The 14,897-nt window shown below is 39.1% G+C and overlaps 1 protein-coding gene across 8 annotated transcripts in view; it reads right to left on the bottom strand.

Moving 5' to 3' along the window:
- The window catches only part of Akap13 (A-kinase anchoring protein 13), a 277,674-nt gene that overhangs the window by 104,933 nt on the left and 157,844 nt on the right, over positions 1-14,897 (bottom strand). Inside the window, exon 1 of one of the 8 annotated variants that reach the window (XM_060367376.1) lies at positions 3,586-4,702. The exons of the other annotated variants lie outside the window; for them this stretch is intronic. Within the exon in view, the coding sequence (XP_060223359.1) occupies positions 3,586-3,666 (81 nt within the window). The 5' untranslated portion in view covers positions 3,667-4,702. Of the gene's footprint in view, positions 1-3,585; positions 4,703-14,897 lie in introns of those variants that run through there. 8 annotated transcript variants of the gene reach the window in all.

The raw sequence follows: 14,897 nt of genomic DNA, 5'->3' as shown, positions 1-14,897 counted from the left end.
CGGTGATAATGTATGGATGATGTCTTGAGAATTAAGTGGTGCATGCATCCACTGTAATGCTTCTGTGTGTGTATGTCTGAACACAGATAAAGAAGCCAGAGAGTAATGTTGGTGTCTTCCTCAACCAAACTCTATTTCACAATTTACACAGTATTTCAGTGATCCTATTGATCTCTGGTCAGCAAGCCTCAGGGATTTTCCTGTCTGTGTTTCCCCAGCACTGGAACTACAGGTGTGTACTTTTACAGGCCCGACTTTTACATGGGTTCTAGGCACCTAAACCCAGACGCTTTATTGACTGGACCATTTCCCCAGTCTCCCAAAATAAAATTAAAATACTGACAGAAAAAAATTAAAATTAAAAATAATGTCAAAGTAATTGGAGAATACTTCTGAGAGGGAGGGAGAGAAGGAGGAAAAAGAATTATAGGGAAAAGCTGATATAACCTGTGAGGCAAAATGAACACTTGCTGTCTTGTACCTATGTAAAGTGTCATAAAAAGAATTCCTATACTAAGAAAGAATTAAATTCCCATAATTGAAAAATTAATAAATATAATGTCTAAATCTTCTTACAAGTCTATGACAGAAAATAATGCACACGTGTGTGTGTGTGTGTGTGTGTGTGTGTGTGTGTGTGTGTGTGTGTATTCATATAATAAAAAGCCTCAGGCTAACGGATGCCCAGGACAGCAAGAAAATGCATTGGCTGTGAAGAATCTGATCTTGGTTTGCATTCTATCATTGATTACATATAGAGTGTGATGTATAGGGGAAATTAGTGGGTATTCATCTATTTTCTTGTATGTGAAAAGAGATAATTAAGAATGCAAACATTCAATGCTATGTCTCAGTATCTGTTCTCTCTTTATTTCACTTCACAAAGTAATTTGACTATTTTTGGGCTTCCCATAACGGTAGCCTAATATAGTCCCACACTGCCAGAATAATCTTTTTAAAAGCAAAGTGAGAAAGGATCCCTATCATGGCTGCCTGCCTTTGCACATCAATTCTGGCTCCAGTCTTACAATTAACTTGCTGCTTGCTCTACAGAATCCTCTCATTTATCAGGCTGTACCCATCCGTTTCTCTCTTCCTCAGGGACTCTGTTCATTCTTTCTAGAAATCTTCCTTTATACGCCATATAAACATCCTCTCATCCTCTGGAGTGCTGCCCCAGGGAAGCACCCTTCTTGTTTCCGTCCTATCACACAGTTTGCACATGTATCTCTGCTTACCGTTAATCTTATGAGTCTCTTAGACTTAGCACTCAGTTCTCAGTCATGTTTCTAGTATTTCTTCATAGAAAATGGGGCAAAATAGTTACTGTCTGACATATAACTCTCAAGTCAAAAAATTCTTAGAAAAAAGAAATATAAAAAGTGTCTCCAAATTAAGAAGCCTGAATTGAGTTAACTTTACTCATATAAAGCTTTCATGCCTGACTAGGCTATATGATACTACATATTTTCTAGTATTCTTTTTTACTTAATTTTATTAACTTTTAAAATTTTGTTTATGTGTCTGAGTGTGTTGCCTCTGTGTGTGTATGTGTGTGTGTGTATGTACCATGTACATGCATGATCTTTGTGAAAATCAGATGAGAGTACTGGATGCCCTGGTACTGGAGTTAGGGGTAGCTGTGAGTCACCACGTGTATGTTGGGAACCAAACCCAGGTCCTCTGTAAAAGTAACAAGTGCTCTTAACCACTGAGCCTCTCTCCAGCCCCTTTAAGTATAAAATAATGGTTTTCATTATGGCATTTTAATAAGTGTATCACTGTATTTTACTGTTTGTCCCTATAACCATTTCTTGTCCCTTCTCACTTATGCCACATAAACAGTAGCCTCTTTTGCTTTCTTCTGTCTTCACACACACACACTGAGGGGGAAGGAGGAGGGAAGCTAGAGGAGACAAGAGAGGAAAAAGAAGTTGCTGTAACGCACAGAATGGTTATGCTCAGCCCTTTCCTGCTTGTCAAATCACAAAACAAAGATCCTAGAAAGTAACCTCTCTAAATTTATTATATAAGAGGGCAAAATATCAAAAGGTAATTGTTATCGCTCAGAGGAAATGACTTTTCAGAGAAATTAAAACCAACATCATCTTTGGAACAAGTTCAAAACACCAAATTACAAAGTAGGCCTGGCAAGTTAAACCACCTGAGAGTGATTATGGAGGGACAATGACACCACTACGCCACAAATCACATCTCCTCTTAGTGCCGCACCCAGTGTGGATTTCACTGGCTTCTGAGCTCATCTGTCAGCTTCTCTTAGGGAGAGCCACATATGGTAACCCATACCTGAAAGGCCAAGAGAAGAGGATCTGAATGTTAGGCCAGCCTAGGCTGCTTTAGCAAGTTTCGTAAGAGCTTAGCTCAAAGTGGGAGAGGGTGGTTTAGTAGGTAAAGGTGCTTTCTGTTAAGACTGATGAACTGAGTTTGATTCTCAGGACTCACAAGGTAGAAGGACAGAACAACCCCCCCCCCCAAATTGTCCTTTGACTACAACATGTGAGCCATGTCACACATACATGAACAAAATGTAATAAAAGAAAATGTGTTACCTTAGGTACTAAATTGAGTTGACACACCAATAACAGACTTCCACTGTTTCCTTAACCCAGACATTATATTAGCACTTTATGCAAAATTACTCCTTTTCTACTTAACCCACTCAACACTCCCAAATTTAGCTGTTCAGGTTCTTTTGGCATCTGTAAAGTACTTGGTTGACTTCCAATTTCCCGCCTTTGCCAGAAAACTTCTAAACTTCCAAAAAGTACTCCATGAGTTATCCAACATTCCCAGACTCCAGCCTTACCGAATGTAGAAGTCCTTACTAATTTTAGATTCAAGGATGCCTTCTGTGAACAATTAGCCTGTCCAGAGTCTCCACCCCCTTCCTGCTTAGCCGCCTAACATTACTAATGATGTGAAATCAAACAAATGCAGCTTATCAACAGACAGAAGCTACAGGAAAAAAAAAAAAAAGAGTCAAACTAAACGAGAAGGGCAACTTAGCCACAGTAGTGTTCAGGCTGACTGGAGACACTTCCAAAAGAATACTGTCTTCTCCTTCCCCTAGAAAACTAAGAATGAGATAGCAGAGTAACAACAGATAGGAAAGACCCACACAGACAAAAGGACCAAGAGAGAAGCAGAAAGGGAAGCTCACAGAGAAAGAGACTCAGGCAAAAAGAAGGTAAAACTGGGCTCTAGGGACAGGGCAAGCAACAGAATATAGAGGCATCTAGCAAAAGGGCAGCTCTGAGGGTGACTTCCTCCTTTGTGATAATTCAGAGTATGACAATCTCCTGAACACAAACTCTACTTGAGAGCAAGTAAAACTGTATTTCAGCAATAAATGCTTTGATGCAGACTTACTCTCTCTGTTTCACTGCTTCTGTTCAGACATTCCTATAAAGAATTTTAAAATCAGCCCTTCTTGCTCTTCTATCACTGTTAGCCCAGGCTTTCTCAAACTTCACCCCAGTTTAGGAAGGACCAAGACATGGCTATTGGATACAGAGAAGATATCCTGGAGCCCTTTGGACTATATGAACCGTGGCCCCTTCTTACCTTCAGCAACACCACATCGACTGTCCTGTCCACCTTGGAGATGTCACACAGGCTATAGCGCCTCTTGTGCCGCTCATACATTTTGTCCAGACGCAGAAGAGACAAAATGTAGACGTATACCTACTGAACCGAGGGACCAATGTGCTCACACAGGTCCAAGATTCCAAATTTCTCACAGTGGGCAGGAGGAGACTTCTGCTTCCAGATTCCTCTATGTAGAAAACTCTTGGATTAAGAAAATGGGGGTGGGGAGGAAACAGAATCCAATTCTGTGAACTGAATGAGAACTTTCGGGCAACTTCAGAGCACTGCAACGATGAGTTTATAATTCATAATATAAGCAGTCTGCCTTAAGACTGTTGCTGTGCACGTCTTGACTGAAAGAGAAGCACAGATCTTTTCCATCACTGCCGAGAACTCCAGTAGAAAAATTAAGAACGAACTGGCTAAGCATAATGGTTGGCACACGTATCCAGAAGACCCAGAGCCAGTAATAAAAACCCCGTATGCACTCTGCCACGAAGAGAAAAGAATTAAAAAAAAAAAGTGCCTATCTCAAAGGGATGGCATGAGAGAATTCCTTAAAACAACAAACAAAAGGAAACCTATACAGGGTAGGGAGGAGAAAGAAAGAAAAAAGGAAAAAAAAAAGCTGGAAATACTTTCTAGATATCCAGTTTTCAGCCCGTCTCCAGCTCGTTCGGTGGCAGGGCTGGATTTTGACTTAAGTTGAAAATATCTAAGGACGGCACAGTACAAGGAAAACAGACCACTCCTCCAGATGTCCGTCCTCCCTCCCTCCCTAGCTGGCTGCCGCTAGCTAGCCCGTCCCTCGGAAGCCTCCACACCCTTTACCCTGCTCTCTCAAGATCGTCATTACTTGCCCTTTCAGATCTGCACTAGCAGCAGCCTTGGAGGTTTGAAAACCTAATTGCAGTGGTGGGAACATGATTCATCTACAGACGAAGAGAAAAAAAAAAAACAAGGCTTCCTTTTCCAACAGGCTTCTTCTGCTCCTCCTCCTCACAAGTCCCCAGTGAAAAAGGATCTGTCAGACACTGCAAGAAGCAACCTCAGTTCCTTTGATGTCAGTAGTATGCTAATAAAGAAAGGCGGCGTTATCCTAAACACTACAAGTCTGTACAACAGCCTTAGCTATTCAAGAAAAACACAGAACATTGAATCCAGCCAAACCATATACTGCATCTCCCTGCAGAATGCAAAGCAATGATTTAATATCAGAAAAATGTTAGCCAAATATTTCAAAGTTATGTCTCTAGGATGTACAATTGGCTATAACAATGTCTGGTAAGGTTTAGTGATCATGAAGAGCTAAGGTTTTGTTTTATCTGGGGTCTGAGAAAGCTTTAAAGAAAGTTAAAGACATGGCATAGGATGAATGTATGCATGTCTCTTAGTACTCTTGTGACTAAGAGTCGTCACTGGTTGAGTTATCTCCCCCTTCACATCTGTCATTCACATTAACTGGGCCCTGTACAGGACTTTAACTTCATTTGCCTATTTTCCTGATACTCCAGACCTTTCCAGCTGCTACTGTTCCTCAGGAACAGATCTAGTCATCCATTTTCAGATGTTCTGCAGCTGTAATAAACTTTGGAAGGTAAGGAGGAAGAGGAACTGAAGAAGCAAAAAGCAGAAAAGAGGTGAAAGAACAGTGAAAGAGAAAACCAAAACCAAAACAACAACAAAAAACCTTCAAAAAAACCCTAAGGTGGGCTGGAAACGGTGACATATGCCTTTAATCCCAGTACTAGAGAGACAGAGGCAGCCGATCTCTCTGAGTTTAAGGACAGTCTGATCTACAGTGATTTCAATGACAGCAGGGCTATATATATAAAGAGATCCTGTCTCAAAAACAAAACCAAAAAAGGGAAAAGGCGGCACATTAACTCTTTCCAGGAGAAGCTGTTTTACATTCGCTTTGAGAGGAATAAAGTACAGTCCCTTAAAAAGATGTTGAGAATTTGAGTGTACAGTTTTAAATGACAACAGAAACAAAGAGAAGAGATTACACATCCCAGTTTCTGTCAATATTGCAGGCAAAGTCGGTGAAAGGTATTTTCTTTTAGAAGCTGTAAAAGGGGTAAAGAAGGGCTGATGAGTCACCACTTCCTCAGGCCAGGTGTTTAAAGCTGCTAGCCCACTTAAATGAAAGGAACAGAGCAAACCCAGCTAAGGTTGCAAGTGTTTCCTCTCATCCATCTGTCTAGCTGGATGATACAGTCCCAGCTCTATCTAACACAAACCTAATCTCCTTGACCCCCTCACAGGTACATTATGGCATGAAGGTGGACAATGTCCTACTTCTGATGCCTCTAGACAACAAGGCTTGCTCTTCCATGTCAGCACCATCTACAGTAAATGTGCTGCTTTTCAGTATAGAGGATGCTAAATACAGTAGAAACAAGACAAAGAGATTAAGAAGTTGTAAATAAAATTCTTGCTTAAGCTAACCAAAAGCATGGGAACTTGGCCAGGAACTTACAAATACTTTCATACTATGTGATTCAAGGGCATAGATCCAAAGGTCCTGGAGGGGCAGGCTTTAGTGTATGAAAAACTGACTGCCTATTATATTTTATGGATTGACTTTCGACAAGCTTTGATTTAGAATCCCCTCTTCCCAACGAACACAAAGCTGTCTCCCCTCTGTTTTCAAATGGTTTATTCCTCACTGCCTCTCCCTTCTGTTCTAATTAGAATCAAATGTTTCCTGCTTGCAAGTTCCCAGGCATCTCTCTAGGGAATCAGAGATGCTTTAATCATTATAAAGCTTTTCTATACCAACTCTATCAAACTAAATAAAGATAATCTATATCAATTTAACAGACATTCTGTGCCTTGCAGAAGAAGCAAACAAAAAGCCACGGTCTTCGTCCTTGGAAAGTTTACATAATCAGAGAGAAATGTTTCAAAACCATTACAATTTACTACACAGAGGACTGTTAGAAATAAGTAGATTAACCTTTTTGTCTGCTGGCTTTGTGTTAGAAATCTAGATTTTTTTTCCCTTCTTTTCTGCACATATAAACATATTAAAAGGACAATTTAAAATTGTCCTTGCTAATCTGTTTCTTCTCGGAGAACAAATGCTCTGGGTGGGGCATTAAAATGCTCTGGGTGGGGCGGAAAGTCTGTTTGCTTTCCTCTTTGGATGTGCCTGGCACTCCCCATGGAAGACAGAATCTTTAGTCTGTGCTTTTGCTGCTGATGCTACAATTCCAAGTTTTTATCAAAAACATCTGGAACCACTGAACAGCTATTCTGTTAGGATTTTGAAACACAGCAACCAATCATTTCACATCTAAACCAGAACTGAAAGCTACAAATTTAAAGGAGATTTTAAGGATATTTCTTTGTTTCTTCAAGTTTGGGAAGTTGCAGGAAAACACACAGATTGTAAGCACATACAAGAGGAATATCAATTCTCTCTCTCTTCTCTGTGATTGTTAGCATACCCTCTATCTACAACAAGGAACACCAAACTCTCTTAGATTACCACATGCCATGGGCCTAACATGTAATCACAATTATTCTAGCACAAGTATCTACTAAGAATTTTCACACACTTTAACTATCACATTTCTGCCCGTAAGTTGAAATTTTCTTGATTTACAGGATTTAATACTTTATCCAAATTGTTTAGATTTCGGGACAAATACTGGTTCTTTGGTTCCAGTTAGGACAAAAGCTTGAAGGAAGCCTACAGCAAAGCCTCTGAATTAGGGTGCCACCTAGTGGAAATCCTGACATTAAGGGCCAGAAGGGCTTGTCTCTGGTGAACATAAAGTAATAAGGTTTGACCCACAAAGATCAATTCAACTTGGTTGGGAACATGGGGCACTGAAGTTAAAATCAAGAGGTGAGCCATTATCTGTGTCCCTAAGCAAGCTGGAAAGTATTAATGTGATGGTCTGTGTTCAGAGTTCTGGAATAAACAAAAAAAGTAGTTCAGTGTGAGACTCACCCCAAGTTCTAATTACTAAATACTGTTATTTGAATGCCAAGATTTGTTTTAAACACTTATTATAAAAAAATTCAGAAGGGTGGAGATGGATGAATGAATAGCAAAGAAATGAGCCTGAGACATTTTCTGAAAATCATACTGCAGATGTTATTCTCTACCTATAGTCTTTAAATGAGAAAGAAAAGATTTTACCATGGCTAATAGTCTACACTCATCTATGCATTACACATTTGTTGATTAAAAAAAATTAATCAGCTTCTACTTGAGGAATACTTGTCTAATTAGAATAAAGATTCCTTCCAATGAGATATGAGAGTCTGTGAGCAGGGAGAGAAAGAATTATTTAGAAAGGCTGCAAAGGCAATGCTTCCACCCAGGATTTCCTTTTAAACACCACATGCCGGTGTTTAAGCAACAAGAGGAGCCCTTGGCATTTCACTGGATACAGACTTGAGGTTCAAAAAGGTACAATCAGTAAAATAAGGGATATTAGTAGCAAGTGACAGGAAACACCTCCTTTTCTTGAATCCTTTACTGCCTTTGCAAGGCAGGGGTGGAGGAGACCACCACATATAGTCTAGCTAAAAGCAGCAAATTGTTTAACAATATCAACAACTGAAATAACCAAAAGATGGATGGCTTCATAGAAATGTCCCTTCACAAATAAATGCTTTTTACCAGGATTAAGTCTCATAGAATAAGTCCACAAATGTTAAATCAAACCAATAGCTTTCTGAAATAAAGAGGGAAGAAATGCTGCCAGGCTTAGTTGCAGAGGTCTGTAACTCCAGCACTTGGGGAACTGGAGACCGAAGGATCAGGAGTTCAAGGTCGGTCTTGTATATATGAGATCCTATCTTAAAAAAAAAAAAATTAAAAGAAGAAAAAAATGAAGGGGAAGAAGGAAGAATGAAAGAGAGGAAGGGGGAACAGGAGGAAAAAGAGGAAGAAGAAAGAGAAAGAGAAGAAAGAAAGAAAGAAAGAAAGAAAGAAAGAAAGAAAGAAAGAAAGAAAGAAAGAGAAAGAAAGAAAGAGAGAGAACAGGGGAAAGAAAAGAGGATGATGGAGTTTCACTGGAAAAGTGGATAGTTCACTGCGTAGAACATGTTTTCTGAAGCAAGATTATACTAGTAGAATGCTTGGCTGAGTTTCTTGTTCACTAAGAGATGCTTCTGCATTTACAAGTTTTGTTTATTCCTAAGAAAGACTTATAAGTTGGCCAGGTACGGTAACAGACATCTGTGACCTCAACTATTCTGGAGGAAGAGGTAGAAAGAACCTTTCAGGCAAGGATTTCAAGGTGGACTTGGCAACCTAATAAAATACCTTTAACAGGAAAGTCAGGAAGACAGAAAAGTCAAGGGAAAGAAAGAGAGGGAGAGAGGAAGAGAGAGAAGGAGGGAGGTAGGGAAGGAAGAAAGGGAGGGAGGCAGGCAGGCAGGCAGGAAGGGGGTATTATAAGAAGTATTAATTCCTATTGTACAGATGAATTATAGCGTCCAAAGTTTAAATCGGTTGTACAATATTACATAGTGAATCAGTTTGGAGTTTCCAATACAAATGTAATTTGTCACTTGAAAAGTTCCAGAAATTAAAAAGAAGTAAAATAAAATGAAGGAAGTATAAATTAAAATTTGAAAAGTTAATTTCCCATAATATTCTTATAGCTGATTCCAAATAAATGCCAAATGACAAGGACAGATTTATTTTTAGAATAAAAGTGGTAATGATTTAGACTTATTTTATGTCACTGGTTTAAAGAGATTTGATTTATCGGCATTTTCAGACACTTCAGTTTTAATTTCTCATTATGGAATTATCTTTCAAAGATTAGAACGAACACTCCTAAACTACACAGCACCAGCAGTCTGGATGTTGACGACTGTCTTGCACGGCTTCTGAATAAAGAGGACCTGAGTATACGCATCCCCACTTCTTTCCTTTGTAACAAATAGTTGTCTCTTTCGGCAGCATTTTAAATATTTGAAGATCACCATGTTCCTCAAAATGTCTTTTCTGAGCTATGACTCCCACAGGTGTGTCTCATGCAAATGGATGCACATTGCCCCAATTTACATACAAAGCTTCTTACAATGTGTAAGCTCAAAACAAAAATCTACCAAGATGGCAGGAACTTCGATGAGTGGCTTTATTATAAGCGTCACAACAGTGGAAGGTAAAACTTACTATAAAATTAGCTCACTTTTTCGGTTTGAGTTATTTCTTAAGGACATCTCTCCTGCTTCATGACCCTGTGATTTTTACTGTAAAATTCCCTATACATCCTTTTGTATCAAATTCTTTCATGTCTTTTAACTTACCATTTGTCCACAGCAGGTTATTTTAAACCTAGATTCAGTCACTTATATAACAGTTCTTCCTTGATGTGATTCTTCTATAATAAGAGCAAGGCTAGCAATGGAACACAGACCTACCACTAAAAACTTCCTGTAAAGGACACTATAAGTTCTCTTTTAAAAATACCTTATTACTTTGTTTCTTGTGTACATTTGTGCAGGTTAGATAACAAGTTGCAGACTTCTACCACGGGTGTCCAAGGAAACCAACTGAGAGGTCACCAGCTTGGCAGCACACACTTTTTCCAGTGAAACCATCACACTGCCCCCACCTCACCCTGAAAAGCACTCCAGAGAGTGCTATCTATTGGCTACAAAGCCAACTGAACCCTGAGACATAGGTCTTTAAAATACAGGACAATTAGTAAAATTTCTAATTTTACTGAGATTAGTAATGTATTTTAGATCCATGATACCCAGCCTAGCACCACTATTTAGACAGGGAAGTAAGACACCATTTATGTGGTTTAACAATTTCTGTCCGGTTATGGACTTCATTTGAAATCACATGCCAAAGTCTGTCCCATCAGGTCAACTACAAACTGTATTTACTCCTACTTTAAATGTTTCCATTTCTGATCATAAGGAGCATCACACAAGACAGTCTACCACTGACCAAAACAAAGCACAATCTACTCTTTTCACCTCTGGCAGTGGTACCAGTGACAAGAATTTCCTCTCAGATGAAGAAACGTTGCCTTAGGTAACTATGAACTTTTACTTAAACAAAACAAGCATAAATAATATACTTCCTTTCCTTTTCCCTTCTAAGTAGCAAGAAGGTTATGCTCTCTTCACATTTTAAGTGGTCCGTTCAAATTCCACAACAGTTACCTGGTTTGGTTTTTTGTTTTGTTTTATTTACACACTGATAAACTAGTGCTATGAACATGAATTACAAAGTTGTTATATCAGTTAGATGAAGGACAGCAGTGGTTTACATTCAGATGGGTGAAACTCAAGAGCAGAAATTAAGGGTTAAAATTTTTTTAGCAAGAATATGATTTTTGGACACTGAGGGCCAGAGAATGAAGAGAACCAAGTGTCATATCTGCCTAGATTTCTGCCTGGGTAATGAATTAAAAGGCAGGATGGAGTAGAGGAAATTGATATCAGAGGAGAGAGGGTAAGTTCAGTTTTAGATCACAGAGATGCCCAGGAGGAGCTGTGGTAAGCAGCAGAATCAATGTTTGTGTCTATAAGTCTGGAGAATAGTTAAGAATTAGGTATACAAAATTGGAAATCAAAGCACAGATATATTTCATTGGACATGGTAGGGCTTTTGCATCACAGTGACCACAATAACTGACAGAAACAATGTAAGGACAGGAAAAGCTTGTTTGACTCACAGCTCAGTAAATTACAATACACCACAGTGGGGAAGGCATGGCAGAAAGGTTCCAATGGTGGAAATGGGAGTATATGGCGGCAGGGTTCATGGTGGTGGAACTAAAAACTGACAGCATGGACCAGAACCAGGAACCATTCTAAAAGCCTACTTCTGCCAGCCTGTCCTCACCTCCTAAAGCAGCAAATCTCAACCTGTGGGTTGCCAACAGGAATCGCATATCAAATAGCCAGCATACTAGATATTTACCTCACTATTAATAAGAGTAGAAAAATTTCAGTAACAATGTAGCAATGAAATAATTTTATTGTTGGGGGTCACCACACGTGGGAAAGTGTATTAAAGGCATTAGGAAGGCTGAGCACCACTCTTCTAAAGGTTTCCACAGCCTTCAAAACAATGTAAACCGGACACACAGTATGTGTCTATAATGGCAGCACTCAGAAGAGGCAGAAGGATGACCACAACTTCAAGGCCAGCCTCGTCTATAAATAAAAACTGTTTCCAAAAGTAATAAAAAGTAAATAACTATCACCACAAGCTAGGCAATGAGTTATTAAGCTTCTGGGGGACACTTCAGATCCAAATATATTATACATAGTCTTTGGTAGAGCTATAGGGTTGGATTTAAATGTTTCAGTGATGAAAATTCAAGTTCTGCCTCTTGGAAATATTGCTGGTCTTCTTTTAGGATGTTTTTTTCCTTCAAAGAAAGTAAGGGTTTTTTGTTTGTTTTTGTTTTTTAATGTGCATTGGTGTTTTGCTTGCATGTATGTCTATATGAGAGTGTCAAACTAGGAGTTACAGACAGTTGTAAACTGTCATGTGGGTGCTGGGATTTGAACACGGGTCCTCTGGAAGAACAGTCAGTGCCCTTACCTCTGCGCCATTTCTCCAATCCCAAAAGTAAGTATCTTTCACCAATGTTTACATGGTAGGTGTTGTAGGACTGTGGTCCTGGTAATTTATTTGGGAATTCAATAAAGAGTAACAGAGGAAGAAGACAAAGAGCATGAAGTGTTCACCATGCTACATGCCCTTCTAATCCTAAAAGTGATTGTGACACACAGAACCAAAGGCAAACACCTGAATGCACATTGGCTGGAAGCACAGATAATTTTTATGCTAACTAGAAAGAAGCACAGCATATGAAGTATTTAGCAGTGAAAAGGAAAAAAGAAGGAGCCAATAAAACACTCCCTCTTCTATATGATCATTCATAAAAGTAATAAATGCCGTTCTATTAAAAAAACAAGGTATAAGGAAACTATACTGATATTTATGGACAAGAATTTCCTAACAGTATACTGTCATGTACAGCACGAGATGATCAATTAGTAGTGCAGTAATGGCCTAAATTGTTTTATCCATTCAAAATGTTTAATGGTAGGTGAGTTGTTCTATACAGTATTATGAAATACATAAAATATGTAAGATTTCTAAATCTTCAAGATTATGGTAATAATAATAGCACACAATAAAAACACAAGACTATAAATGTAGGTAGTATCAATGAAATACAGAATTTCAGCAAAATAATAAAGGTTTGATTAGAAAAGTCTCATAAAGATGAGAGTCAAACAGAAAGAAAAAGTGGGAGTGAGAAGACATGTTACATATTAGCAGGTGAGTGTCGAGGAGGAAAGCGAAGATCAAGATGTCACTGAGGTGGTCTGAGTAAGAATGGCTCTCACAGGCTCACAGATCTGAATGCTTGGTCACCAAAGAGTAGCACTATTAGAAGGTGTGGCCTTGTTAGAGGAAGTGCAGAGGAAGAAGTGTGTCACCAGGGGTGGGCTTTGGTGTTTCAAATGCTCAAACCAGGCCCAGTGTCTTTCTCTTTGCCTGCAAATCTGGATGTAGGACTCTCAGCTACTCTCCAGCACCGTGTCTGCATGCGTGCCACCATACTTCCTGACATAATGACAATGGACTAAACCTCTAACTCTAAGCCAGCCCCAATTAAAAGTTTTCCTTTATGAGAATTGCTGTGGTCACAGTGTCTCTTCACAGCTATAGAACACTGACTAAGACATCTATCTACCCACATGTTTCTGACTAATCAGGGAGTATTAGGAACCTACAGGTAGAAGCATATGATGCCAGTGAAGACTTTTCAGCTGATGTAATCTGATTTGTGCTTTAATTCAGAAAGAAGAAAACTTTCCAGCTTCATTCAGTCTAGCCTTCCTGGTCTAAATTTCATACTGCTCCATGTTCTTCATATCATCTCACTTTTCACTACTCTGCAAGGTCAGTGTATAAAGGCTGGTGACTCCAAGTTCTGAAATTAGGATGTAGTTCACCCTACTTTCATTCCCCAGCTCATTTGAACTTTTAGTAATCTCTCCCTTTTCTGTAGACCTTTGTCAAAATTTACCCCTCAAATCCTACTTTACTAACTCCGCTCTCTTTATCTGTAGCTAGCCATTCCTACAGCTCTTCTTTGAAGTAGTATAGCCCTCAGGATGATGCCCTGACTCTGTGGTGGCTTCGTTATACTTACAGATACTGCCTGCCTGATCTGTCTGTAAGTAGAAGATGAGTGCTTTAAAACCAACATCATTTCTTTCATTTTTCTCAAGAGTGCCCAATGCACTAAGACATAACAGCCAGGTACTAAGAGATTATGTCTTTGTTCACTACTATATCATATTCCTAAGACCCCTTTAATAGTAATCCAATTAAAAAATGGGGTACAGAGCTAAACAGAGAATTCTCAATAGAGGAATATCGAATGGCAGAGAAACACTTAAAGAAATATTCAATATCCTTAGTCATCAGGGACATGCAAATCAAAACGACCCTGAATTTTTTTTTTTTACCTCACACCCATCAGAATGGCTAAGATTAAAAACTCAAGTGACAACACATTCTGGAGAGGATGTGGAGAAAGGGGAACCCTAGTCCACTGCTGGTGGGAATGTAAACTTGTACAACCACTTTGGAAATGAATCTAGTGCTTTCTCAGACAATTAGGAAATGTTTCCTCAAGATCCAGCAATACTACTCCTAGGCATATATCCAAAATATGCTCAAGTACACAACAAGGACATTTGCTCAACCATGTTTGTAGCCAGAATCTGGAAACAACCTAGATGTCCATGAATGGAGGAATGGACACAGAAATTGTGGTACATTTACACAATGGAATACTACTCAGCAATTAAAAACAAGGACATCATGAAATTTTCAGGCAAATGGTGGGAACTAGAAAAGATCATCCTGAGTGAGGTATCCCAGAAGCAGAAGACACACATAGTATATACTCCCTTATAAGTGGATATTAGACATATAATATAGGATACTCATACTAAAATCTGTACACCTAAAGAAGCTAATCAAGAAGGAGGACCCTGGGTAAGATGTTCAATCCTCATTCAGAAAGGCAAATAGGACAGACATTGAAAGAGGGAGAAAATAGATTCAGTTATTAAAACAATGTAAGAGAAAAAAAAACTGTAAGTGCTGGGGCTTGAAAGATGGTTTAGCAAGCAAAAGTGCTTGCCTCATAAACTGGATAACCTGAATTTGGAACCCTAGAATCCATGTAAAAGCTGGTCATGGCAATGCAAGGACCTGTAATCTCCATGGACCCCCACATAGAAACAGGACATGG

The sequence above is a fragment of the Meriones unguiculatus genome, chromosome 14 (assembly GCF_030254825.1).
Source record: "Meriones unguiculatus strain TT.TT164.6M chromosome 14, Bangor_MerUng_6.1, whole genome shotgun sequence".
Classification (NCBI taxonomy): Eukaryota; Metazoa; Chordata; class Mammalia; order Rodentia; family Muridae; genus Meriones; species Meriones unguiculatus.
The sequence above is the reverse complement of the archived record's forward strand: the minus strand, read 5'-3'. Positions and strand labels throughout refer to the sequence as shown.